The sequence below is a fragment of the Equus caballus genome, chromosome X, assembly GCF_041296265.1.
Source record: "Equus caballus isolate H_3958 breed thoroughbred chromosome X, TB-T2T, whole genome shotgun sequence".
Lineage (NCBI taxonomy): Eukaryota > Metazoa > Chordata > Mammalia > Perissodactyla > Equidae > Equus > Equus caballus.
The window spans coordinates 41347055-41374510 of NC_091715.1; the positions used below are offsets into that span (position 1 = coordinate 41347055).

At 43.1% G+C, this 27456-nt stretch overlaps 1 protein-coding gene across 4 annotated transcripts in view; it reads right to left on the reverse strand.

The window, feature by feature from the left end:
* Window positions 1-27456, reverse strand: part of SHROOM4 (shroom family member 4) — a 208012-nt gene that overhangs the window by 16674 nt on the left and 163882 nt on the right. For all 4 annotated transcript variants that reach the window (XR_011435058.1, XR_011435059.1, XM_023633893.2 and 1 more), the window contains 3 exons: window positions 26068-26202; window positions 21254-23708; window positions 15544-15605 (listed from right to left, as the gene is read on the reverse strand). Coding sequence is in view for 2 of the 4 variants with exons in the window: in XM_023633893.2 (XP_023489661.2) it covers window positions 15544-15605; window positions 21254-23708; window positions 26068-26202 (2652 nt within the window). In the remaining 2 variants the exon portion in view is untranslated. The remainder of the gene's footprint in view (window positions 1-15543; window positions 15606-21253; window positions 23709-26067; window positions 26203-27456) is intronic.

Sequence of the window (27456 nt, forward strand, 5' to 3'; positions counted from 1 at the left end):
GGTAGTAAAAAGCAAAAACAAAATATGAGACTGTTTCAGCCGATGACAGATATGACAGTCAAAAATTAAGATAACAGAAAAACCTAAATTTCTTCATACACTAAAAACAGACCTTCTTTTCAAGGGCCCATTGAACATTTTTTAAACTGACTATATACTAAGCCAAGAAGTGTGAGTAGTACAGACTACAGTATCTAATCACAATACAATAACACTAGAAATTAATAACAAAAATGAAAAAAGAAAATTTCTAACATATAAAAAACAAAAGGGAAAAAATATCCACTCTAGTCAAAGAAGAGATCTAATCTGAAATTGTAGAGTACCTAGAAAATGACAACAATGAACATATCGGAGGCTAGAGGATATGGTTGATTAAAGCAGTGGTCAAAGGAAAATTTGTAGCCTTAAGTACTTACATAAATACATAAGAACAAATTAAAATAAATGAACTAAGCATTCAGCAAAAGAAGTTAAGAAAAGAGCCACAAAAATAGATGTAAGCAAAACAGAAAGAAAACTAATGACAGAAATTAATAGACTAAAGAAAAAGATAGAACCAATAATTAAAGCCAAAAGCTAATTCTTCAAAAGAAAATATAAAACAATAAAACAGAAAAAGCGCTTGCAAATCTAATTTAAAAACACCAAACGCACAATATTAGAAATGGAGAAATAACCGCAGTTAGAGAGTAAATGAAAAGAGTAAGAGAATACTTGGCTCTACTCTATGGAAATAAATTTGAAAACTTAGAATGGTTTCCTAGGAAAACAAAAATTACCAAAACTGATTGCAGAAGAATGAGAATACATATCTAAACCAACCAATTACCATAGAAAAAAATAGTGGTGAATTTGACAAAGAAAAAAAAATAGCACACTCACATGGTCTTGTGCTAATTCTACCAACCTTCAAGGAATAGACAACCCCAATGCTATTAATACTTTCTAGACTCTGGAATCTAGAGAATAGAGGGAGAAGATAAGAATCCTGTATAATGTCAATACTAAAACCCAACAACTAGAATACACATAAAGAAAAACTAGAAACCATTCTCATCTAAGAATAACTAATGCAAAATTCTCACCATTTTTTTGCTTTTAAAAATATAAATAGTAAGACGTTTATTATATATAAGGAATCTATTAATAAACTGCCAGCATATATTGCAGGTGCATGCTCAAAAAATTCTTTCTGAGAAGGGCGCATGATACAAAAAGCTGGAAACCATTGGTCTGGGACAGTTGTTCCTAATCAAAGTGGCTCCTAATCGGAATTATCTGGAGAGGTTGTTTAAAATGCAAATTAATGGGTCTCCTCACCAGAAATTGGTATTTAGTACCTCTGTGGTGGGGGCCAGGAATCTGTATTTTTAATAATTGCCCCCCAAAGGATTCTACTACAGGTGGTTCAGGGAGCATACTATGGAAACAAAGGTCCAGGGTGAAAAGGATGGGAGTGCTGTGGTTTGGGGGTGGAGGTCTGCGGGCAGAGGTTTGGGGGGCAGAGTTATTTGTTCCAGTTAGGTTGGTTTCCAATCTATACAGTCTGTCCCCCACCCCTCATCACACACATTCCTACCTTCTGTCCCTGCCTCTCTCCTCCTTCCCCACCTTCATCTCCAATTTAGATCTTAGGAAATGCAAGCAGTAACAGCAACATCTCCAAAGGCCTCAGTTGGGCGAACGGCCTGCAGCTGTGGTGAGAAGAACCCTGCTTAATGATGGAAATGAAATTTACCACTCTTTCCTTTTCCCTAGCGAGAACACAGGAAAGGCAATAGAGGAGAGTGGAAAGAACACAGTGTCAGAAAGACTTGGGTCTGAATTCCAGCAAAATTTCAAAATCTGGCTCCATTACCCAAAAGCTGCATGACCTTGAGCAAAGTATTTAATTTATCTCAGTTTTAGTAAAATATCTATCTTACAAAGCTGCTGTGAGAATTAACTATATAAAAAAGGACCCAGCAATGATGCTGGGTACATGCAAAGGTGATTAATAAATGACAGAACTATGTTTATTGTTAACAGTGAAGTCCCTTACCGAGGGCCACTGCATATGGTTGTGCAAGTTATGCAGTGTACAAGCTTCACTGCTGTATGCTTCAGCCCTGCTCCAGGTTCCATCAAGGGAGTTGACTGTGCTGCCCCCTGGTTAATGTTCAGCCCTGCTCAATAGCCAATAAACCAGAAGACCTTGGGTCCCAGCTCAGCCACATGGCTGCCTAGCCAGGAGGCCCTAGCTAACCAAGGATTTTAACCCTAGTCTCATTCACTCACTCTTTCCATCCACTAAAAATGGAGAGGTAATAAAAGGAAAGTTTAGGCTTAAGAGCAGTGTGAAGATCAAAAGGACAAGATATTCTAAGTTTTCTTGTTTAGATACCAATCATTTATGTCAACCTTACAAAATTTACCTTTCAGAAGAAAAAACATGCCCTTTTATAGGGACATTTGGTACTCCAATTCATGGCACTGTGGCCCCATCTAGAGGCACTGGGCTCTAGCAAGGCAACCCGGAAATTTCTATTCTCTGTATCAATCCTAATTTTAAAAGCACTGCCTTCCCACTTACACAGCCTGTGTAGGACCAGCCTGAGCCTTGCAGAGTCATATTTCAGTGAAGCAGAAGGAGGCAGGACGCTAGAAAGGGGAAGGACTGCCCTCAATTAGATCAGCTGGGCCAAAATGTGTACAAGTCATTCCAAGCTCTCATTGAATGTTACACTGTGCGGGGTGATTGGATCAAAGGGGTGCAAAACTGACATAGTCCCTGCCTTCCTGGCACTAACAGCTGAAGCAAACTGGGAATGGGATGCTTGCACTGAAGTGTGTCAGGTTCAAGCCATGGATTTTGGCCTCTAGAGGTCCTATTTTCAAAGGGCTCAAGCCTCCTATATGCACAGAATCTACAACTCTGCTTTGGGACCAGGTAAGGATCCTTCCCTACAGTGGAGGACAAGGAGCTTCATTAAGGGAAAAGAACTGTGGTCTCTTACCTCTTACTATGTGTTAGGCCCTGTTTTAGGCACTTTCATGTATGCATTTCTATTAATTTTCACACTAGCCCATCGAAGTAGGTACTATTATTGCCAGTTTGCAGATGAGGATCCTGAAGCTTGGAAAGGGTAAATCATTTTCTCATCTAGTAAGAAATAGTAGTGTCCAGACTGGAACTTGCCTTATCTGGCTCCAAGGGACAATTTCATTGAAGCAAGGACTCCTGAGGTGGGGCAAAAGATACTTGCACTACTACATTCATCCCCAGGTGTCCATGAAGACTTCAGCTCCTTGTTGAAGAAAGGGGAGGAAGCCTGAAAGCTAAATATGAGAAAGGGCTTTGTTGACACCAGCAAGGAGACTACATCTCAAAAACAAAAGCAAATTGCCTGCCAAGTCCTGGGCTGTTCTTCTCTTTTCCTCTTGGCACAGGTTGTCTTTTCTTCTGGTGAAAAGATTTTCCTCTTTTGTTAAAATCTTTTTTTTAACCTAATAATAATTGAAAATGAAAACCAATATTTTCAGAGACTGAAAAAATCTCCTCCTGCCTCCTCCCCAGCCCTTGTGAAGTTTTCTTGTTTGGAAATTTTATTTTTAAACTCACCACAATAGCTTGGCATTCCAGGATTTCAGCAGCAACAGTGCACAAGTCCAGCCCCTCTCCCCTTTCCTTTTCCTCGGCAGCCAAAAGATAAGACTGCTCCAAGAGAAACAGCCACTCCCAGGTTATTGCTGAGGGAAATATTTGCAAGATCCAGGAAGTGAGACACAAGGAGGCTGCACAGGGAGGGGAGAAGGGCCCAGAGAGCTTGTTGTTGCCACCTTTCTTTGCCTCTGGGTCTACAGAACTTCAAGTAAGGAACAATTATTCTGGCAATAACAAATGCAAGTGGTAGGACTTGCCCTGAGCTTTCTACAGCCTCCAGGAGGCTGATGCAAAGTGTCCTTTGGAGAGATCAGAGAAGTCCTTGATTTATTGGGGCTGTCCTGGGAGAGGCTTAGCTCCCCCTCTCCAATGACTCCTACTTGGAATTTCCAAGAAGGTCTTCCCATTAGTCCTCTGGACCCTACATAGTGTCATAGACATGGTTCTAAGGGATGGCAATGATCGCTCTTGTTTACTGAGAGTTCATCATGTGTCAGGCACAGAGTTGGACACTTGACAGACCTGATCTCATTTAACCTTTGAGACAATCTTCTGGCACAGGTATTCTCTTCCTCATGTTAGAAATGAGGCTCATAGAGGTTAAACAACTGAGAGAACACAAAGGGTTAGTGGCCAGGAGAAGTTACAACTAAGGTCCATCTGACTCCAAAGCCCATGCTTTTGCCAGCACAACACGCTGCCTCTCCAGTGTTCTCATAACCTTCCCAAGATATTGAATAAAAGACACTTTTGCAATACATAACACGTTGCCAAGGGACCCGGAGGGTTTGATATCCACAAGAACAACTTAGCTGAGGATCAGGCTGGCCAAGGTTATTAAGGTTCTATTCTCTAATATCCAGTGCTTCTGAAACTTGAGCATGCATCAGAATCACCTGGAGGGCTTATTAAAAGACAAGCTGCTGGATTTTACCCCCTAAATTTCTGATTTAGTAGGTCTAGGGCAGGGTGGAGAATTTTCATTTTTAACAATTTCCCAGATGATGATGGTAATGCTGGTCTGGGATCACACTTTGAGATCCACTTCTTTAATCAGTCATTATCTCCAAGGTTCTCAACTCACCAGGGTATTTTAAGAGATATAAATCCATTAAAAAACCTCTGAAAACAAAATGCCTTTTACTTAACTATATACATACCACCCATGTGACAAGTGGGATGAAAATTTATAGAATAAAATAATAGGCACTCTGGAGCTCCAAAAAGCTCTGAGAATCCCAATGCTATTTAAGGACATTTGGTTCCCCACCATGGTTAAGCAATGGGCGGACTGGGGGAGAGAGCAAGTTTTGTCTGTTTGAGTCCTTATGTACACCAGACATTAATGTACTGAATTTCAAAGAGCCAGAACACAATGGAATAAACAATATCAAAGTTACAAAGAACACAATCCTACGTCGGATAGTTTAAAAAGCATTCTGGGTGCTCAATTATGAATGACAATTATTATAGAGTAGCTCTTTGGCACACATGTATTTAACATTTGAGGTTTTAACTCTTTGAGAGTAACCCTAAAGATCCATGAAATGTAATAACTGGTCATTTTGCAAAGGGTATGGATTTGACTTGCAAGGCATCACAATACTGGTTTGTAGGGCAAGTCACCTAGCAAAGGCTGGAGCCTACTTAATGGCTTGGCACTCCCATCTCAATGTGGCTTGATGGGTCTCTATTTGTTGTCAAGGTATACATGTTCTGTTCAGTAACCATGGTAGAGAGAAAATGTGCTTCTTTGTGAATAATGGCACTAAAATGCAAACTATCTGCAAACTAATGCTGGTGACGGAAGTGAAGAGAAATGGAAAGGTCTTAAGAAAGTGATGGTTCTGAGCCAGATAATAAAATATCTATAGCTGGGTGTGTGTATGTGGGTTCTTTCTTGTAGTAGTGGTGACAAATTTGGGGACCCACAAAGGTCTGGTGATATAAAAGTGTCAAAGTTCTCACAGATTTAGATAAGCAGAAGTGCTGGCTGATGCAGAATTCTAGCAAACCAAATTCTAGCTAACAGTGAGATGAAGCTTGTCTGGTAAGTAACACTGTCTGTAATTGGTATGGGGATTTTTCCAAATCTCTTGATTTTTAACTTCCCAGACCCAAATCAAACCAATGTGGGTTGACGCCTCTTCAGATTTTCTTTTTTATTATAAATTCCAGCAACTTGACATGTACCCAAAGAACACCATGTGCATCCAACTCCAGCTATTTACATTTTACCAGATGTCTTTCTGAATTTTCTTTGTGTATGACCACTATCAAATTCAACATGTGATTTAGGATTTTTCCTTTTCTTGTTAATAGTATTACAAATACCTATTTCTGTGCAAGATCCAGTATTTGTATACCTGTCACTGTTAATGGCTATATTCTGTTCCATCACGATGATATAATTGATTGGTAAATCTTTTCCATGATTGTAAATAGCACTACTACAAACATCTTTAAACAAATTATTTTTCCTTTTCAGGTTATTTCCTTGGGGGTATGCTGGGTCAAAGAGTATGAACAAACAGTTTTGTAACTCTAGTCACATATTTCTAGATTGCCCTTTAGGAAAGCTGAACCAATTTATACCACTCACAGAAACACATACTGTCTCCCCACAGCCTTGCCAAGATAGGGTTGATAGGGTTTTTTAATTTCTGTTTATCATTTCCATTAATTGTTGACAGATTAATATGCTGGTTGCGGTACCTTGAAGTTGTTTTTATTTGCATTTCTTCAATTGCTAGAGAGGTTGTACGTTTCCATGCAGTGATTTTAGTGCCTTTATTTCCTCATGTGTAAATTGCCTGTTCATTTTCCTTGCCCTTTTATGAAGCTGAATCTGAATGCTGACCTTCTATATCTGTATCCATTCTTCATATTTTTTGGACAGTCAACTGATATCAGTGATGCTGACCCCAGACACTTTCCTCATTCTGTTGTTTAGTTTTTTATTACATTCTGTTGTACAAAGGATTTTTTCCCCCATCTTTTATATATTTAAAACCATCTATCTTGTCTCTGATGATATCCTCCATTTAACAGACACAAATTTATCTTCCATCCATAGCTGGAATAAATATGCTATTCTACTGGTCGGCTTTCTGGAATTTACTACAGAGTATTGTATGTGCTGTGGACCTAAGTTAATTATTCTCCATATTGATACCTAAAATTCCTAACATTTTTTAAAGAAAGAGTGATTGCTTTTCACAGTTCAGGGTTGCTTTCAGTGTGCACCATATTCTTAGAATAGCTTGAATCTGTTCTCAGAATTTTTTAATTTCACTGTTTGACTTTTTTTCAACCCACTATCGTATGGTTTTGATAATTGTCACTTTATGACAGGCTTTAAAATCTGATAGGGTAGGTCTAAATAAATGTATTCTTTTTAAGTAAATGTATTCCTGCCCACTTATTCTTCCAGATAAATTTCACAAGTTCTATAAAGTATCCCACAGTGACTCTAATCGGTAGTGCATTACATCTATATATTAACTTAGGGAATATTGTAATCATTCTTATATGTAGTCTTCCCAAATTGAAGCAAAGTATAGCTATGTATTTATTCATGTCTTTATTTCTCCCATTAGAGTTTTATAAATTTCCTTGAATAAGTTTTGTGTGCCCAGGTTTAAATTAATACCCAAGTATTTAAATTTACTTTGTCATGCTTTTGAAAAATCCTTCTATGCCTCTGAAGGTTGCATTCTTCTTAGGTGGTAAAGCCTTCCTGAAAAGTGTACTCTTCCTAATGAAATGAGATTCAACTCTGAATTATTCATTTTATTTCACTCAATCAGCAAATAGGAAACATGTACTGGATATTCCACACTCTGCTCATGTGGTAGTATGACAAAGGGAAGGATGAGAGCCCTAGGTTGAGAATTGAAAAACCTGGGTAGTAGTCTAGTTTTGTCATGTTCTTGCTATATAATCCAAGAAGTAATGGGTTATGGAGTCAGAAGCCTAGTTAACCTTGGGCAAATGACTTTAATCTATCTGTGAGTAAGTTTCCTCATCTGTAAAATTGGGTCAATAAAAGGCAACTATCTCATGGGGTCATGATAAATAATAAATAAAACAATTCACGTGAAATGCTTACAGCAGTGCCTGACACATAATAAATGTTAGCTATTATACCTTTTGTTGTTGTTAATACCAGTATAATAACACCTTTCCTGAGTTTCAGCTTCCTTATCAGACAAACAGGAAAAATAAGGCTTAACAGCACAGGTTGTTGCGAGGATTAACTGTGGCCACGTATATAAAAACACACTACACATTCTAAAGGTCTGTGCAAAATGGAGAAATGGAAAGGATCACAGGAGGCAATCACAGGTACAAAAAAGCAAAAGAGATAATCCAGAAAATACTTTCTTTTGGCTTTTACATACATCATTCTTATGCAGCTTTTCCTCCCTGCAGATCTACTCACCGATTTCTTCCCTCCCACTAATATTAAAATGCATTTGCACATCTTGCACACAAACCAAATAACAGTGGAGGGAGACAACCAACAGTGTAACTACCTGGAATTAAAATTCTTTGCAGGCTTCCAGACAAAGAGAGCAGCTCAACAATATACACTTGATTTTCCCACCTACACCCATCATTCCAGTTGTGACAGAAATGACATAAGAAATGGTAAAAATGCATGTTTTGGGGGAGGGGGACGTGAATGGAAACTCCATCAGGATTTCTCCTCTTAAATGTCATCTCTGCCCTAACCTTTCCTAAGGCCTTCTCACCTTTCCTGAGATCATAAACTGTGATCTTCTTCCTCCATCCGCAGCATCAATAGTCTTTCCCTTTCCAACGACCTCTCCTTTCCGCTTTTACATTTAAAACAGTTCCCCAAATCCCACCGAACCTTCACTTAAACCAGTGGTTCTCACATTTAGCCTTCATCAGAACCGCCTGGAGGGCTTATTAAAACAAAAATCACTGGGGGCTGGCCCCGTGGCCGAGTGGTTTGGTTCACGCGCTCCGCTGCAGGCGGCCCAGTGTTTCGTTGGTTCGAATCCTGGGTGCGGACATGGCACTGCTCATCAAACCACGCTGAGGCAGAGTCCCACATACCACAACTAGAAGGACCCACAACGAAGAATATGCAACTATGTACCGGGGAGCTTTGGGGAGAAAAAGGAAAAAATAAAATAAAAATCTTTAAAAAAAAAAAAACAAAGATCACTGGGTCACGTCCCAGTTTCTGATTCAGCAGGTCCGAGTGGAGCCTGAGAACTTGCATTTTTAACAAGTTCTTAGGTGATGCTGAGATTGCTGGTCCTAGACCACATTCTGAGAACCACTAACTTAAACCCTACTGCCCCTTCTGACTACCACTCCATTTCTCTCCTTCATTTCCCTAGCCAAGTTCTTCTTTTAAAACATTTTTTAATGTGTAAATGTCTTTTTAAACATTCTTTTAAAATATTTTCCAAATCACACAGTAACACTATCACATAATCATTATATTAAAATAACTGAAAAGAAACTGAAACTCTCCTATGTTACTGGTGGAAATCTAAAATGGCACAACTGCTTTGGAAAACAGGCAGTTCCTTAAAAAATTAATAGAATTACCACATGGCCCAGAAATTCCACTCCTAAGTATATACCCAAGAGAACTGAAAACAGATGTTCACACAGAAATCTGTACGTGAATTGTCACAGCAGCATTATTCACAATAGCTAAAAAGTGGAAACAATCCAAATGTCCACTAATGGATGAATGGATAAATAAAATGTGGTATATCCATACAGTGGAACATTATTTGGCAAAAAAATAAATGAAATAATGATACATGCTACAATACGATGAACTGCTAACGTATGCTAAGTAAAAGAAGCCAGACATAAACGCCTACATATTGTATGATGCCATTTACATGAAAAGTACAGAAGAGAGACAGAAATCCATAGAGACAGAAAGTACATTAGTGGTTGCTTGAGGTTGAGGGTGGGAATGGGGAGAGACTGCAAATGGGCACAAGGGATCTTTTTAGGGAGATGGACCTGTCTTAAAATTGAACTATGGTGATGATTGCACAGCATTGTAAATTTACCAAAACTCATTGAATTGTACACTTAAAATAGGTGAATTTATGATGTGTAAAGCTGTGTGCATTTCTTCTCTATGCATCCCCCCTACAGACCATCATGCTTTCTACGCCTGCCACTTTCTATAGACCACCTACTTTCTACACCTACCTCTTTATTAAGTTTGCTTTCTCAAAGGTCAGCTGTGATTCCAAACTGTCAAAGTCAGTAGCAGTCCTTTCCTTGTCTTGTGTAATGGTGTGCTGGCATACTTCTACCACTCAGCTGCTCACCTCTTCAATTTCCTTTGCTGGTTCTTCTTCCTCATCCTATCCCCTAGTTGGGTGATCGACAAGCCTCCTTGACAGAATCCACTTGTCTCCCTCACTAACTTCAAATTCAACATATCTCAACTCAAACTTACCACCTCCATCAAATCGGCTCCCCTTCTCACCTGCCCCAGCTATGTCGATAACTTTCTCCAAGTCACTGGGACTCGGAGTTATGTTTTTTTCTTCTTCTTCTCCTCCACAAAGCCCCCTAGTACATAGTTGTGTATTCTAGCCATGAGTGCCTCTTGTGGCATGTGAGATGCCGCCTCAGTGTGGCCTGATGAGCGGTGCCATGTCCGCGCCCAGGATCGGACCAGCGAAACCCTGGGCCGCCGAAGCGGAGCATGAGAACTTAACCACTCGGCCATGGGGCTGGCTGTCAGAATTATTTTTGACTTATCTCCTTTCATTCTCAAATTCCAATCACCAAGTGCTCTTTACTTTTCTTTTTCCCTCAAAAGGGGTCATGTACTTGTGAGCAAATAATCTGAACAGACAATTCACATGCGAAGCAACGCAAATATTAAATAACGACATGAAAAATTCTCAGACTAGAATAATCAAAGTAAGCAAATTAAAATTTACACCTATTGCATTAGAAAAAGAAAATTTTCCATGAAGGCAAGACTTTGGGGAAATTGGTATCCTCATATATTGATAATGGAAGTGTAAAATGCCTCCTGGGAAAGCAGTTTTGTGAAATCTATCAAGAACAATAAGAATGTTCATATTCTTTCAATTAATAATCCCAACTCTGGATAATTTTTTTTATAGATTGGCACCTGAGCTAACATCTGTTGCCAATCTTCTTTTTTTTTTCCTTCCTCTCCCCAGAGCCCCCCAGTACAGAGTTGTATATTCCACTTGCAGGTCATCTGGTTGTAGGATGCTGCCTCAGCATGGCTTGATGAGCAGTGCCATGTCCACGCCCAGGATCGGAATGGGCTAAACCCTGGGCCCACGAAGCAGAGTGCGCGAACTTAACCACTCGGCCACAGGGCCGGCCCCTCTGGATAATTGTTTTTAATGAGATAATTCAAAATGAGACAAAGGTTACAGCTACTCAAAATTTTTCTGCAGCATTACTTTATAATAGCAAGAAATTGGAAACAACCTATTATACAACAATTTGGGAATGATTAAACAAACTAGAGCACATTAAGCCAGTGAAATATTATGCAGCCATTAAAAATTATAATTATTGAGGAACCTTATATAGCAACATTAAAAACTGTTTATCAAGTAATGCTTAGTGGGGAAAATAGAAATAGGACACACAAAATCATATCTACATAGCTATTATAATCATGCCAAAAAAAATCTCTACACCTATAGATAAAAGCTGGCAGAGAAATGAAAACAATCAGGGTGTTAAGGTAGTAGGAATAAGGCTACTTTTTCTTCTGTTTTTAATTTCCTGTAATATTGTTTTCATAATAAATAAACATTTTCGCCCCCAAATGTCACACATATTTATCTATCCCTTCTGCTCCATTCCTATTGTACCCCTACCTTCCCAATCCAGGGCCACACTCCTTCATGCCTGGATCACTGCCCCTATTTGGTCTCCTTTCAACCCATCTAGGCTGCAAATGATGCCAAGATGCCTAAAATGCCACATTTACCATGTCACTTACCGGACTGACAACCTTCAATTGCTTCCATATTTACGATCCTATCTAGTTTTCAAGGCCTATCTGTCCTGGCCCAGTACTTTACTCTTTTTCTCTACTGTTGCTGTTACTGCTGCTGCTGCTCCTCTTCCTCCTCCTCCTTATTATCACAACTAATATTTACTGAGGGTTTATGGTGCTCGGTTTTGTTCTAAATGCTTTACATATAGTAACTCATTTAATCCCCACAAAAATCACATGAGGTAGGTATTCTTACTTACCTCATTTGGCAAATGAGAAAACTAATGGGGTGAGGTGGGAGTGAGAACCACTTGCCAAGCTCACACAGCTAGAGAATAGAAGAATCTGAATTTGAATCCAGGCAGACTGACTCCAAGGCCAGAACTCTTAACCGGAGGGGTTTATTCCTCTAACACATTCTGGCCCTTTCCTCCTGTAGGTCCCAACCTTCAGTTTTCTTATTCTCCAATGAACTTAAATAGGGCCTAATAATACTTATCATGTATTAGCCCCTTACCATGTGTTTGACACTTTTCATCTTACAGCAACTTGTCTGAGTAAGCAAAAGCTGGGTTTAAGTCCTGGCTTGTCCCCTTAATAGCTGTGAGACCTTGAGTAAATTACTTAGCTTCTCTGAACCTCAGATTCTTTATCTGAGTCACTAGTTCTCAAAGTCTCATCCCAGGAGCGGATGCATCATCACCCTGTATCAGCATCACCTGGGGAGCTTGTTAGAAATGCAAATTTTGAGCCTCACTCTACACATACTGAATCATACTCTGGGAAATGGAATCTACATATCTATGGTTTAACAAGCCCTCCAGGTATTTCTTTTTTGTAAAAGATTGGCACCTGAGCTAACATCTGTTGCCGATCTTTTTTTTCCTCCTTCTCCCCGAAGCCCCTCAGTACATAGTTGTATATTCTAGCTGTAGGTCCTTCTAGTTGTGCTATGTGGGATGCCACCTCAGCATAGCCTGATGAGCGGTGCCATGTCCATGCCCAGGATCCGAACTAGCGAAACCCTGGGCCCCCAAAGCAGAGTGCAGGAACTTAACCACTTGGCCACAGGGCCGGCCCCTCCTCCAGGTGTTTCTAATGCACACCCAAGTTTGAGAACCACTGACCTAGTTATAATAATACCTACTCGACAGAGTTTTGGGGAAGATAAAACATAACAAAATATGTGTAACTTAGCTTGTGGCACATAGGTTGTGACACAAATGGTAATTTATTATTACTGCTACTTAACTTTATGTGGGTTAGTCTTCCTTGCTCAAGCTGTGGGTGGGCAGGCATTATGCTTTCTGATGTTCTTTCTCTAATATTTCCCTGCTTGCCTAGAAAAAGGCAGTACATACACTAGGTTTTGAATAAAGTCCCTTTACTTCACTGGCTGATTGGTAAGAGAACCATTTTGGAAAAGCACTGTAGTGTAGTATAGTGTCTCTGAAGTTAGACTGCCTGGGTCTAGTCAACTTACTGGCTGTGGGACTTGAGGCAAATGAATTTATCTGTGCGTGCTTCAGTTTCTTCTCTGAGTCAAATGGAGAGACTAAGGGTACCTACACCTTAAGGTTATTGTGATAAATAAATATTAGTAAAGTGCTTTGAATGGGGCCTAGAATAGAGCACCATGCTCAAGAAATGTTAGTTAGCATTATTACTTTTGTGTCATTTCACTCATTCAATGGTGGCGAAGGCTCTGTTTCTTCACTTGGCAAGCAGATGACAAATACCTCTTGAGCAACTTCTTGGTGTCAGGCATTGTGCTAAACACAGAGAATAAGTCTATGACCAAAGTGTGGTCACCTCTCTCAAAGATCTCAGTCTAGGGGCTGGCCCCGTGGCCGAGTGGTTAAGTTCGCGCGCTCCGCTGCAGGCATCCCAGTGTTTTGTTGGTTTGAATCCTGGGCGCGGACATGGCACTGCTCATCAGACCACGCTGAGGCAGCGTCCCACATGCCACAACTAGAAGAACCCACAACGAAGAATATACAACTATGTACCGGGGGGCTTTGGGGAGAAAAAGGAAATAATAAAATCTTTAAAAAAAAAAAAAAAAAGATCTCAGTCTAATATGGGAAACTCAGCAGACCCACTAGACTGAAACAATTTCTCCAAGGACACAGTACAAGTCAGTCCACAGCAGGGAATCAAGACCAGCCATAGTATCCCCACCCAGGCCTTAGACTCCCGAGACAAGATGCTAAGGATCTGTTTGAAAGGTCTCCTTAGGGATCCTAATTGAAGCAGTTATAATGGAAAAACATGAACTTCGGGGCCAGACAAACCTCGGTCCGAATCCTGGCTCCATCACTTACTTCTGGTGTGACCTTAGCTAAGCTACACAATCTCTCGGGACCTCATCTATAAAATAAGGATCAAAATGAACTATTGTGGAGAATAAATGAGATTATGTGTGTAAATGAGATTTATGGAGTAAAAAGATCCAGCCTAGTGACTGACACTTAGTAGATGATCCACAAATGTTGAGTTCCTCCCTTTTTCTATTGCCAACCAGAGAACCGACAGTTTTCCCAGACTTTGGAGCCAAAATAAAACCAAAATTATTCCTGACTACACCACCAAATCACAGGGGATAATGTAGACCCCCAGAAAGGACCCTGGACTCTTCAGGGGTCAAGAGACTCAGATTCTAGTCCTCTCCCTTGATGCCCCCTCCCTAGTGTCCTCACAGAGGCACAGCTAAAAGCCTTCTTCCCTGTTCCTCCTGCATTCCTAGAATTTGAGTTTAAAAATCAATATAATTTAGGGGTCTACAATTTGGCCTGGAGAAGAACTCGTTGAAAGGGTATATCAAGGGATTTCACAAAAGAGAAGGTCCGGCCAGGCTGATGGAAAGCAACCCGGAGAAGCTAACTGTCTACTCCTTATGGTCACCTACGGCAGGTGGGCTCATCTTTGGGGAACATGAGTGCCAGGAGCCTTGTTCCCTATATTACAGTAGCAGACTCTCCACTCTGGCCATTTTTTTCCTTAAGGGAAGCAACTCTTTTCCCTCTAGCCCAAGCCATATATGCCATTTGTAAAAATGTCCCTGTCTTCTTTCAGGAATTTTTTTTAAGTATGCTTTTTTTGTGTGTGAGGAAGATTGGCCCTGAGCTAACATCTGTTGCCAATATTCCTCTCCTCTTTTTCTCCCCAAAGCCCCAGTACATAATTGTATATCCTAGTTATAAGTCCTTCTAGTTCTTCTATGTGGGATGCTGCCACAACATGGCTTGGTAAGTGGTGCCAGGCCCATGCCCAGGATCCAAACCTGCGAACCCCAGGCTGCCAAAGTGGAGTGCGTGAACTTAACCACCAATGCCACGGCCAGCCCCAAGGAATTTTAACCCGATGTTAGCATGAACTGCCCCCGGGCTTTTAATGAGCAGACCTTAAGTTCTCAACAAGCCCTGTAAAAAGAAAGGTGGTAGAACCCAAGAAACAAGTACCTGTAACAACTCTGAGGCAACAGCACAGTAGTAGCTGGACAGCCTTAGCTCCTCTCTGCCCCCTCCAACTGCCCAGTGGCTGCCAGGAAGGCAGGCATAGTTTATGCCTTCTGATCTGTTTCAGCACCGTCTGGTCCCACATGTCCTTGTGCCTAAGCAGGCCTGCCTCAGGCCTCCTGAGCTGATGAGCAGAATGTCCCACAATACTGCCTGACTACAACATATTCCAAAATGTCCTAACAATCAGTTTGGTCTGTAGCCCAGCTGTCTGGGGGCAGGCTGGATTACATCTATGGCATCAAGCCCTTGGTATGGACACCTGACCAGGTTCTTCAAAGGAAACAGTGGACAGAAGACCTTACCAATTTCTATAGAAGCTTCAGAGGCACCAACTCACCCCAACTCCCTGAGCGGTCACTTACCTCCCTGACTGGCTGGTCTTCCTGTTTCCTGTTATTGGTTTCCATTTGTCCCCAGGAAATTCCTGCAAAGCAAAATTCCGATAAATTAGGGAGCTCTGAGCAGCCAGGTATCTAGATGGCCTCAAAAATGTGAGGAGGTCAGAAACCTGTCCCCGGCCAGGCCTCCCAGCTGGTTCCTTCTACTCTCCCACGCAGGCGAGAGAAATATGTACCTGGAGGGCTGCCTTTCTGTCAAGAGGCCTGCTCAGCAGCTGGGGGCATGCAGAGATTAGGAGAGCACTCAGGACCCAGACGGTGTGGTCTAGAAACTCTGCATTTCCCTCTTTTTCCACTCCTTCCCAAAACACGTTAGAAACCAGTTTAGCACGTTTGCTGTTTGCTCTGGCTCTTGCAAAGGAGGTCTTTTTGTTTGTTTTGCCAGGTGAACCTGCTCATTCCTCTGGTCTCTTCGAACATAGAAAGCATCTTCTTGGAAGCCCTGGCCCTTGGGGGGGCTTTGAGGCCTATAGCTCCTGCTGCTGCAACCCTCTCCCAGGGTGAGGCAGATGGAAAGCATGCATGCCAGCACATCCCTGTGCTCTTCCTCGTCCTCCCAGACCTGCTGCCAGAGGCTGAGGTGGGCGCATCTCTGGGGAGCATGAGTGGTGGGTGCCACATTCCCAACATTACAGGAGTAGACTCTTCACCCTGGGCATCTTTTCCTTAAGGGCTTTGCCCAAGTAACACTTTTCCTTCTAGCTCAAGCCATGTGTGCCATTTGTAAAAATGTCCCTACCTTTCTATTCTAGCTCCAAATCGAATGCAAATTTGACTTTGACATTCTTCCTGATTTTGCATTCAGTATCCTCTACCTAGTGACTCAGAGCTTAGCCCAATGGGAATGCACAGATTTTCCCTAAACCTCACTGATTATCCAAATCCCCTCTTTCTCCAATGCTATTATTGGTCCCATTCAAAGTGTTATTACCTTTGCCTCAGCAGTCCTCCCTTTTGGTGGTAAGACACCTGATGTCTATCATACTGGCTAAGACACTTAGCTGTGTTATTTGAGGGAAGTTATGCCATCTCCCTGAACCTCAGCTTTCTATCTGACAAATAAGGATTATGCTATCCAGCCTTGCTGGTTCCCCAGTAGTAAGGATAAAATGGGATGTGCATAGCGAATGCCTAGCGTAGCGCTCAGCACAGAGGAGGCTCCGAATGTGAGCAGCCATGGAAAAAATGAGGTTTGTTTCTAGGCTTGGGCTTTCATAGGCCCAGAGCAGTCCCTGCCTGTACCTGTCATGTCAGAGCAGCTCTAACCACTTATGCTTCAGACTCTACCTCCATGCCCTTGTGAGATGTCCCTGCCCTCAAAGACACTATTACTCGCTCAGCCTTAGTGGGAACCAGGATTTCCTGCCATGCCCTGTCTAGCCCTGTGGAAGCACTCAGTAAATAGCAGTGGCCAAAGAAAATAAAGTCCTGTCCAAACTCCCAAACTTCATCTCAGCTCCCAAGTATCACCTTACTTTTTTTCCTGAGCCACTTAAGTTGCTATAAATTGCCTGTGCACTTTGAACCAAAGAGGCAGTTATCCCCGCAGCTTGTTGCAGGTGGGGATTGTGGTGGGAACTTGTTGCCCTGATGGAAGTTATACTCCTAAAAGGCATCCTGCTATACTGGAGAGGGCCTGGGCTTTGCAATCAGCTTATGAAGAGGCAATGTAGCACAATTAGGAGCTTGGCCTCTGAAGCTAGGCTACATACATTCAAATCCCACACCTGCCTTCACTAGCTCTGTGACCTCAGGCAACCTACCCAACTTCTCTATCTCATTTCCCCTAGCTATTTAATAATGAGATCGTAATAATAACAGTACCTATTTCTTGATTGCTTTGAGGACTAAATGAGTTGATGCATGTAGGGCACCTAGAACAGGACCTGGTGCACAGTAGATACTCAAATGTTAGTTATTGTCATGTTGTTCAAATCCTAGCTTTGCCACTTGCTAGATGTGTGACCTCTCTGAGCCTCAACTTCCTCAGCTGTAAAAACGGGGATCCTATTATAACTTATACAATTGTTAAACGAAATAATCTGATAATATATGCAAAACTAACTGCCATGAAGTATTGCCAGGGATGTAAGTGTGTGCTGATTTTAGTTCTCTTAACAGGACTAAACAGGAGCCAGTTAGCTCCCCAGCCTCTTTCAGGGGCCATAAGGAACAGGGTCTCAGCCCTGCTCCAGACAGCCACCATCACAACTACCTTAGTCATCAGGTAAGTCATCAGAGCTAACCCATGCTGCAAGTTTTCCCCGTGTCTGGGCAGGTATGTTCAGGTGGCAGGGGTAGAAATGGGCACAAACTGGCTCCCAGCGGCCATCCACATGTCTGAAAGCCTAGTGTCTAAGCAGATCTGCATAGCTAATCTAACAGGCATTAGGAACTCCATGTGTCCTTCCCTCAGAGTACAAAAGGAGAGGCATGGTATGAGCACAGGCACACTTGCACTGTTGCTACCAATTGCTGCAACCTGCAAATTTCACCTCCTTCCCTTATGGAGTTACTGGCCCTGGGCTGACACTTCTGGAGCCATCATCTCTTCCCCTCTTTTCCTCCCCAACTTCAGGCCCATTTCTCTATAGTCGACTTGCAGGTCCTTCTTTCGGCAAAAGTTTCTCAAGCTAAGCCAAAATCTCTTTTTATTTTCAGAGAGAATTTAAAGATGATTACTATCTGGCAGTCACTGTTCTAAGCGCCTTACACATGTTACAACATTTAAGCCTCACAACCACCTTATGAAGTAGGTACTGTTATTACTTCCTTTTTTTTTTTAGAAGGGAAAGCTTAGGAATTTGAACCCAGGTAGTCTGGTTCCAGCATCAGTGCCCTTAAACCATTATTTTATATTTCCTCTCCTCTTTTTTTCAACTTTTTATTATGACTATTTTCAAACATACAGAAGAGTTGAACAAATTCACAATTGACACCCATGTATCCACCACCTAGATTCTACAATTAATATTTTACTATATTTGCCTTAACACATATCTATCTATTCACTCCTCTATCCATCTACCAATCCATCTTTAATTCTTGATGCATTTCAACGTAAGTTACAAACAACTTTCTCTCCATAAATTTGAAAACTTAAATGACATGGATAAATTCCTTGAAGGACAAATTGCCAAAGCTCACTCAGGAAGAAACAGATGACCTAAATGCCCCTGTATCTATTAAAGAAATTTCATTTGTAGTTAAAAATCTTTCCACAAAGAAAACTCCAGGCCCAGACGGCTTCAATGATGAATTCTAGCAAACATTTGAGGAAGGAATAACAGCAATTCCATACAAACTTCTCCTGAAAATAGAAGAGGAGGGCATACCTCCCAACTCATTTGGTAAGGCCACCCACCTTGATATGAAAACCAGACAAGGTCATTACAAGAAAACTATAGACTAAAATCCATGATAAACATAGACACAAAAATCCTTAATAAAATATTAGCAAATCAAATCTAGTAACATATAAAAGGATAATAGATCATGACCAAGTGGGATTTACCCTGGCAATGCTAGGCTGGCTCTTATTTCAAAAATCAATCAATGTAATTCCCCCTATCAACAGACTAAAAGAGAAAAACTATATGACCATCTCAATAGATACAGAAAAAGCATTTGAAAAAAGTCCAACATCTGCTCCTGATAAAAGCTCTCAGAAAACTAAGGATAAAAGGGAACTTCCTCAACCTATTAAAGGGAATCTACATAGAAACCTACAGCTAATATCAAACTTAGTAGGGAAAGATTGGGAACAAAGCAACACTATCTGCCCTCAGCATTTCTACTAAGCGTTGTATTGGATATCCTAGATAGTGCAATAAGACCTCTCTCTCCCCTAGAAAAGCCATACACAGTAGAAATTAAGATACACAATTATTGGGGCCAGCCTGGTGGCGTAGCAGTTAAGTTCGTGCACTCCGCTTTAGCGGTCCAGGGTTTGCTGGTTCAGATCCTTGGTGCGGACCTATGCATCGCTCATCAAGCCACACTGTGGCTGCATCCCATATATAAAATGGAGAAAGAGGGGCACAGATGTTAGCTCAGCGACAATCTTCCTCAGCAAAAAGAGGAGGATTGGCAGTGGATGTTAGCTCAGGGCTAATATTCCTCAAAAAAAAAGATATAAAATTATTTCTATTTGTAGATGACATGATTGTCTATGTAGAAAATCTTGTAAAAGCTACTAGACCTAATAAGTGAGTTGGGCAAGGTTGTAAGATACAAGGCTGATACACAAAATTAAATTGCATTTCTATATAGTAGTAACAAAGAATTTTAACTTGACGTTAAGGAAACAATACTTTTATAATAGCATCAAAAACATGAAATCTTAGGGATAAATATACAAAATATGTGCAACATTTGTATGCTGAAAACTATAAAATAAGTTGCATACATCAATATATTTCAAAAACTTCAGCATATATATTATTAAAGTTTGATATTTGTTTACCATAAATTTTAGGCAAAATTTACTTCCAGTGAAATGCACAATTTTAGGTGTACATTTGTTGAGTTTTGACGAATGTATACACCTGTGTAATGAAACTGTTATCAAGATAAAGAACACTATCGTCACCCAACAAAGTTTCCTCATGCCACTTCTCATAGGCAACCACTGTTTTGAATTTTTTTCCCCATAGAATAGCTGTTTTAGAACTTCATATAAAAGGAACAGTAAAGTATGTACTCTTTTGTGTCAGGCGTCTTTCACTTCTAAGGTTCCTTTTTTCAAAGAACATGTATTGAGCAATTTCATACCCTAAGTCATTCAGAAGTGTCTGCCTATGCAACAACAGTTCAACACAGGAACTAACTTCAGGTTTGAGTGCACCAGCCACAAGGTGGTACCTCGGAAGCCATGGGGAAAGATCAGGCAGTGAGCCGGCGAGGACATACCGGGTCCTCCCAAAAGTACCTTGGGGGATGGTGGTGCCTTGTGTTAGGGCTGTAGGTCATAAGTAGGGTGCAGCAGCAGCAAGTCTAGACGTGGGTCTCCGACAGAGCGAGACTGGAGAAGGGGGGAAGGATTCGTCCTTTAGAAAACCAGACAAGTCAGATCTCTGAAAACAAAGCCTGGGGGACATTTTCTAATATGGCAGCTCCAAATAGTTTTAAAGCAGGAAATAGAAGGGAATGTGCACTGTTTTCGTCTTAGGCACTGGGCCTGGCACTCTCTGTACACGATCTCATTTGATCCTCACAACTAATCGATGAGGCAGACATTATTTTCCTCCACTACAGAGATGAGATAATAAGACTTTATTTAGTACTGGCCATTTTATGAGGTAAAATTCCTTTTTTTTCCCTTTAAAAATCACATAACTGCAAATTTTGGTGGTTGAATGACTTGCTTGCGGTCACTCAGATACCAATTATATGGTCAGGACATAAATCCCAGTTCTGTCCATTTTGTGAAGCAAAAGTTATTTTGTTCTAAATCTAAAGATGAGGTAATTACAATTTTGGTGGCTGAGTGTCTTACCCAAGGTTAATAAGCTCCTATCTGGTGAAGCCAGCACCATTCAGTTTTGAGGAATGATAATTGTTATATTCTCAAATGATTTACCTCCCTTTCTCCTCACAAAGGGAATAATGAATCTCACCCATCCAAGAACAAGGAGAAGAATGAAGCTCACCCATCCAAGAACTAAGTCCTCACCTGCACTGTCGGCTTCCTGGGTTTCCAAGCGTTGCCAGGTGCCAAGCTGCTGTCCTCGAGGGTACTGTGCTGAGGATTATGATGGCAAGCTGAACACCGGATGCACTGGTGGTGATGGCACCGGCAGTTGTAGCAGTTGGGCATCATATTTCTTTTTCGCAGAGCAGGGCAGATTTCCCCAGAACAATAAATGCAAGGGTCATGGACTACAGCTCCCTGGACATTGCAGGAATAAGAGCAGGTCCTGTGGTAATCGAAATCACCACAGTGCAGTGGCTTACAACACATGGATTGTTCTAGACCCTTGCTCACAAAACATTCGGAGTAAGTGGGAGTTTCTGACTGAAGGGGTGACATGGAATGATATGATTGGTCTGTGGCATGATATGGTTGGTCCATGGGATGGCGCCTCAATTCCCTATAGGTGGAGCTCATTGGCTGGAAGTTTCGGTCTATAGGTTTTGGTCTCTGGGTAAAAGTCTTGTTGCCATGTGTGGTTAAACCTGGCAAATGAGATGTAGATACGGATTTGCTACTCTCTTCAAAGAATTTTCTTCTGTCTGCAAAGGGCAAGAGGATGGTTTCCTCTCCAGCTTGGGAAGTAGAAGCCTTCAATTCTTTGTTGTCACCTGGGTTGGAAGGGCCTTCCATGGCTAGTGCCACATGTGGCTGCAGGTTGTGCTCTGGAGACCATCTCCATTGACCTCCACGGACTCCACAGTGAACATCTGTTTTCTCAGAGTCTGAGGAGGATGGGTCAGATGCTTTCCACCAGGTATTCAGGCCCAAAGAGGCCTGGCCGGGCCTCTGGCCAGGGCTTATTTGTCCCTCCAAGCCTGTCCTAGATTCATGGCTCTCAGGGGCTTGGCTGAGGCACTCTGAAGACCTAGCCCTGAGAATCATGCTCTTGTTGAAGAGCTTGTCTCTGGGGCTAGGTGGTTTTTTATATGAAGATAGAAGAGATGAGTTAGAGGGGGGAAGTGAAGGACTTTCTAGGGGCTCCTCGGTCTCTTCCACTGGCTCCTTAGTGTCACACAGCTGTGACAAGGGATTCTTGCTTTTCTGGAGCTGAGCCTTCCTCCTCTGAATTTCATTACGCAGATTGGTAGCAAAACGCTCACTCTTCCGCCGGTTTTGGATTGAGCGGCCCCGGGTCCCTCCATTTCGCCTACCACCCACCCGGCCACACTCCTTGGGCTCCTTGTCCCCTTCTTCAGTTGCCTCTGTGCTGCCAGGTACTTTAGTGGTTGCAGAACAGTCCCTGGTTTGTTGAATAAGCGAGTCAGAAGCAGAGGGCTGCTGGATGGCCAATTCACTGCCTACTCTGTTTGGGTCCTGGAAACCTCTTTCTGGAGGGTGTCCATCAGCCTCTCCATGTGGAGAACTGCTTGGGCTCTGGTGGCCTGAACCTAAAGGCCTATCATCCACTGGCCTAGTCTTTCTCTCTTTGCTGGGCTGGTCCTGGGTTCCTCCTGCAGACGGACATGGACTTTTCTTCTCTGTGTGGCTGCTATGCAAAGGAGACAGAGTCCACTCATGCCCATCCTGCCCAGTTGGGAGCTCTATTCCCTTGCTGCCCCTGGTATCAAGGTGCACACGCTGTAAGTGGGATGCCAGCAGCTGTTCAGGCGCACTATGGCGATGCCCTGTGAGGTGTAGAGTGCTGCCAAAAGAAGAGGCCTTAGCTAGCTCTGCTGAAGCCTTGTTGAGTGGGCTGGAATCTACGCTGGAAGCTTTGTCATATGCTTTTGGGAATCCAACAGCTTTGGCTGAGGCCTCCATCAGTAGATGCTCAGAGCCCTGCTGGCTGGGTTCAGGAGTTTGGCTGAGTTCACAGTTCTGATGGCCCTCATTTGTCACTTGATCTTGCCCACTGAGGCAGCAGAACCTGTTAGGGTTTCTTGGGAATAGAATGGTTTCTAAGCTTGGTTTCTCCTTCTGTTGCAAGGAGTTCACAGGTTCAGAAGCCCTGCGCTGCTCTCCATTGAGGAGCTGGGCTCTGGAGGCCTGAAGACTGTCTCGCCTCACTGGAGGTTGAGGTGGGCCCCTGGTAGTCTTAGCAGGCCCTGAGTGGTGGACCTCCTGTGGGCAGGATGACATCTGGGAGCTGGAAGTCAGGTGGCCCCCATTGGTGCGCTGGCTACCTCCTGAGGTGTCAGCCACATTAGGCCGGCCATTAGGGGCCTTAGTTGGCCCTGGGCCTTGCACGATGCAGTCAGCAGAGGCTGGCTCCTCTGGCCTGAGGGAAAGGGCACAGTCAGAGGCATTTGAGCTGGCCGAGAAGGAGCTGTAGGCTGAGTCACGCTGGTTGGGGTACATGTTCTGGTCAATGGGCAAGAGGTGGCCCTCATAGGTGGCTTGGCTTGGTTGCTCCAGGCTCTCCATGCTGCCAATGGAGCTGCTTTTCTCAGTGCTACAGTGCCGGGAGAGTGGACACCACTGCACACACACGTCACTGAAAGATACAGGGCACACTGGTTAGTTAGCCAAGCTACCAAATCCCTTTCCCACCTTGGCCAGCCCTGCCATGGGAGAAGGCAGGACAACCCAGAGGCACTCCTGCCACAAAGGAGAGGGAGATAAGGCAAAAAAGGAAGGGAGGAAAACAGGGAAAGAGATGGACACTGGGGCACCACAGCAACCTGATAAAATGGGAGACAAGATGACATTCTGAAGAAGGATGGGGCAAGATCCCAAGGACTAGAAGTGGGAAAACTCCATTGATGATTATACTTGTTTCCCTGCTGTCAGTGAGTCTAGAATTGCTTCTGGCCTGTCACTGTCCCCAGGGAGTCCAGCATGTGGCTCTCTGCCAGGAGAGACAATCAAAGAATATCAGCATTAGAGAGGGGCCCTAAAGGGTTGATTCGATTTCAGCCAGCCCATTATGCAAATTAGTGGTTCTCAAATTTGAGTGTGCATCAGAATCACGTGGAGGGCTTATCAAAACACAGGTTACTGGGCCTCATCCCCAGGGTTTTAGGTCTGGGTGGATCCTGAGAACTTTTACTTCCAACAAGTTCCTGGGTGATGCTGGTGCTGTTGGCCTAGGGACTACACTTTTGAGAACCACTGGTGTAAAGCAAGTCACACAAAGGGAAGTGATTTCGAGGAGGTGATTTTTCTCAAGATCACCCAGCTCTAGCTTAAGGCCCAGACAGAGCTGGAATTTAGTTGCTCCCTGTTCTGGATAATAGTAATCCTGGCCATTTACTGAGGACCTATGATATCCTAGGCATTTTACAATACCTAATTTCAAACTGAAGGGGAGAGATTATTATCTCCACTTTACAACTGAGAAAACTGAAGCTTAGAGTGGTAAACTGATGAGCTCACGAAGCTGCTAAAGAAGCAGAGCTGGAATTCAACACCAGGCTTCCGTGAGTCCAATGTCTTAGCTCTCCTGCTATACCATCTATTAAATGAGAATGATAGTAATATCTACACCAGAGGGTTGCTTTGTGGGTAAAATCAGATAATAAAAGTAAAGCTCTTGTCACAGCTCGGACACCCAGCAAACGTTCAATACCTGGTAGTACCTGCCTTCTGGATTGCTGTTTTCATTGCTATTGTTATCAGCATCTTCTCTACTACTAGGATTGATACTATAGTGCATGCCCTCCCCCCGACTCATGCTACCTTTATCCCCCACAGCAAAGCCAAACTCGGGAGGCCAAGGAAGTGACTAGCATCAGACACAATTTTGAATTTTACATACCATTTCCCACACACAAAGCCAAACTGAGCCAAGTTATGCCAGTAACTCCCTACAACTAGAACCCTAGAGACTGCAGGCTGCTCTCAGAACAGCCAAAGTTCAGAAAGCCAGAGCTGTGCGGTGGCGGGAGCCGACCAGACCCTCAGGTCAGCCTCCTCTAATCTTGCTCCCTGCCTTGCCCCTCAGCCACTCTGCTCGCTTGAACTCTGGGCTAGGAATCCATCAATTCCTTGTTGGCAAGGGGACTTGCTACTCACCACACCACCCTTCCTGCTGAAAACCACCACACTCCCACTCAAATAGTATCCAAGCTCAGAATGCGTTTCTACGTATTCTTCAAGAACAAAACTGCCTCTGCCTCTGCCCTGAGTCCCTAGCTTCCAATGCCAAATAAAGTCACTGAGTGGGGGCAAAGTCAACCCTTAGCTTCCCTGAGCCTCCTCAACAGAAATCCCTTCCTACCGGGAAGATCCTGTTATGGAAGGGAAAAGGCAGCTGAGGCCAGCAGCTTTGCTGGCTCTGAGCTTGCCAAAAAAGTTCTCTGCCTCTTCTGGGCAGCTGTTTCAACAACAGACAATACCAAGCTCCCTGAATTGAGAGATCCTCGCTGCAGGCAGACCCTGTTATTCAGGGAGCTCCCCATTCTGAAGGTTTTGGCTCTGTGACAGAGCTCATGAACACTGGACAAGATCACCAGTGAGTTGTGAGTGCGGAAGTTAGAGAAGAGGACCAGACTGAGCCCTGGGGCCCTCCTACATTAAGAGACCAGGGGGATGAGGAAGAACCAGGGAAAGAGACTGCAAAGGAGCAGCCAGTGAAATAGGATGAAAAGCAGGAGAGTATGGTGTCTTGCAATGCAAGACAAGTGAGGTAAGTTTTTCAAGGAAACATTTCCCAGAAGGAAAGAGACTGTCTCAAAGTCACAGGGAGTTAGCAGCAGACAGGGACTAGAACCCAGGTACTCTGGACTCTCAGTCCATTTTCTGTTATAGCACTCCGGGCTCTATTAACATTCAACAGGGACTAGAGCAGAGGAGGAGGAGTGGCCAGGTTGTCTACCCTCCAGCCCATCTTGAGGGGAGGGTTCTATACTCACCTTGTGTTGCAGCCGGAATGCCAGGACAAGCTGAAGGCTTCAGAAGGGAAATGCATGGTGGTGGCCGCTTCAGGGCATCCCTCCAGCAGCTTGGCCACATGCCATGAGTGCGGCCTACTGACAGGGGCGTTTCTCCTACAGCAAGAAAGGGACAGGAAGTCAGCTTAGGGAACCAGAGCTGAAATCACTTCCCAGGCAGCTTCCGCCCCCACCCCCTCTTTCCCTTAAATGAAGTAGAACATCTTGCAAGGAGCTGGTGTGGGAATCTTAAGTGGCCCTCCTCAGCTCCCACAACTCAAATCTCCTTCATCTCAGGGGGATCCTGGAGATATGGAATGTTAGCTTCACAGAGCTGTTTTGCTCATGGGTGTATCCCAAGCACATATGACAGTGTCAGACACATAGTAGATGCTCGGTACATATTTGTGGAATCAATGAGTGCTGCTGCCCAATGAACAGTGAGCCCACCCTAAATTTTCTTTGAGAAAAAAAAAATCAATTTGGCCAATCTTCCCATTTTTCTTGAAGAAAGGCTTAGGCAAGTGATTGAGAAGTTTGAACAAGTCAATACTGGGCTGCAAATTCTCCAATTCTTGCTCATTGATTTGATAAGCATTTGTTGTTATATGTTTTCTGTGTACCATCTGTGTGTAGCTCTGGGAATACAGAGATGAATCAAACACGGTCTTTGCCCTTAAGAGCTTAAGATTAGTGAGAGAGAAAGAGCTAATTCAAATAAAGTACAGTAAAGGCATTGAGAGAGTGAAGGCTAAGATGGGCATAGAGGTGAGACACCTGAGTTTGTAGGCAAAATGGCGGCAAGGAGCCCCAAGTGCTGTCAGGGAAAACAGAACAACATGGTGAATGGCACAGTGCTAGGCTGACAGAGGAGACTGACTGCTTAGCAGGACAGGGGTGAATAAAGGGAAACAGGTCTGAGGCCAAGGCCTTGGATGTGACCACAGGGTCTGTCTGGTGCTGGAGGCTGCAGCCACACCTCGTGCACTGACTGGCTTATACAGCACCCATCCCTGTCCTCTGGTATATTTCATATGAATAGATGCCACTCTTGCAAGTGGAGAAGAATGGTATGGGGAGGATCACACGTGGGGCATGGGTATGCCAGAAGATAAAGATAAGATTGATGAGAGAGGGAGGAAGAGGAGGAGAGGCAGAGTGAGAAAGGGAGGAGGAAAGGGAGGAGGGAGAGAGGGGGAAGGAGAAGAAAGAGAGAGATAAAGAAAAAGAAAGATAGATGTCAGAAGGGCCAGGTAGATGATAGAGATAAGAAGGAGAGATGATATAGAGAAAAACAAATGACAGAAAGGGAGAAAACTGAGAAAGATTACAGAGAAATACATAGTAGAGAGAAATGGATGAGAGAGAGAG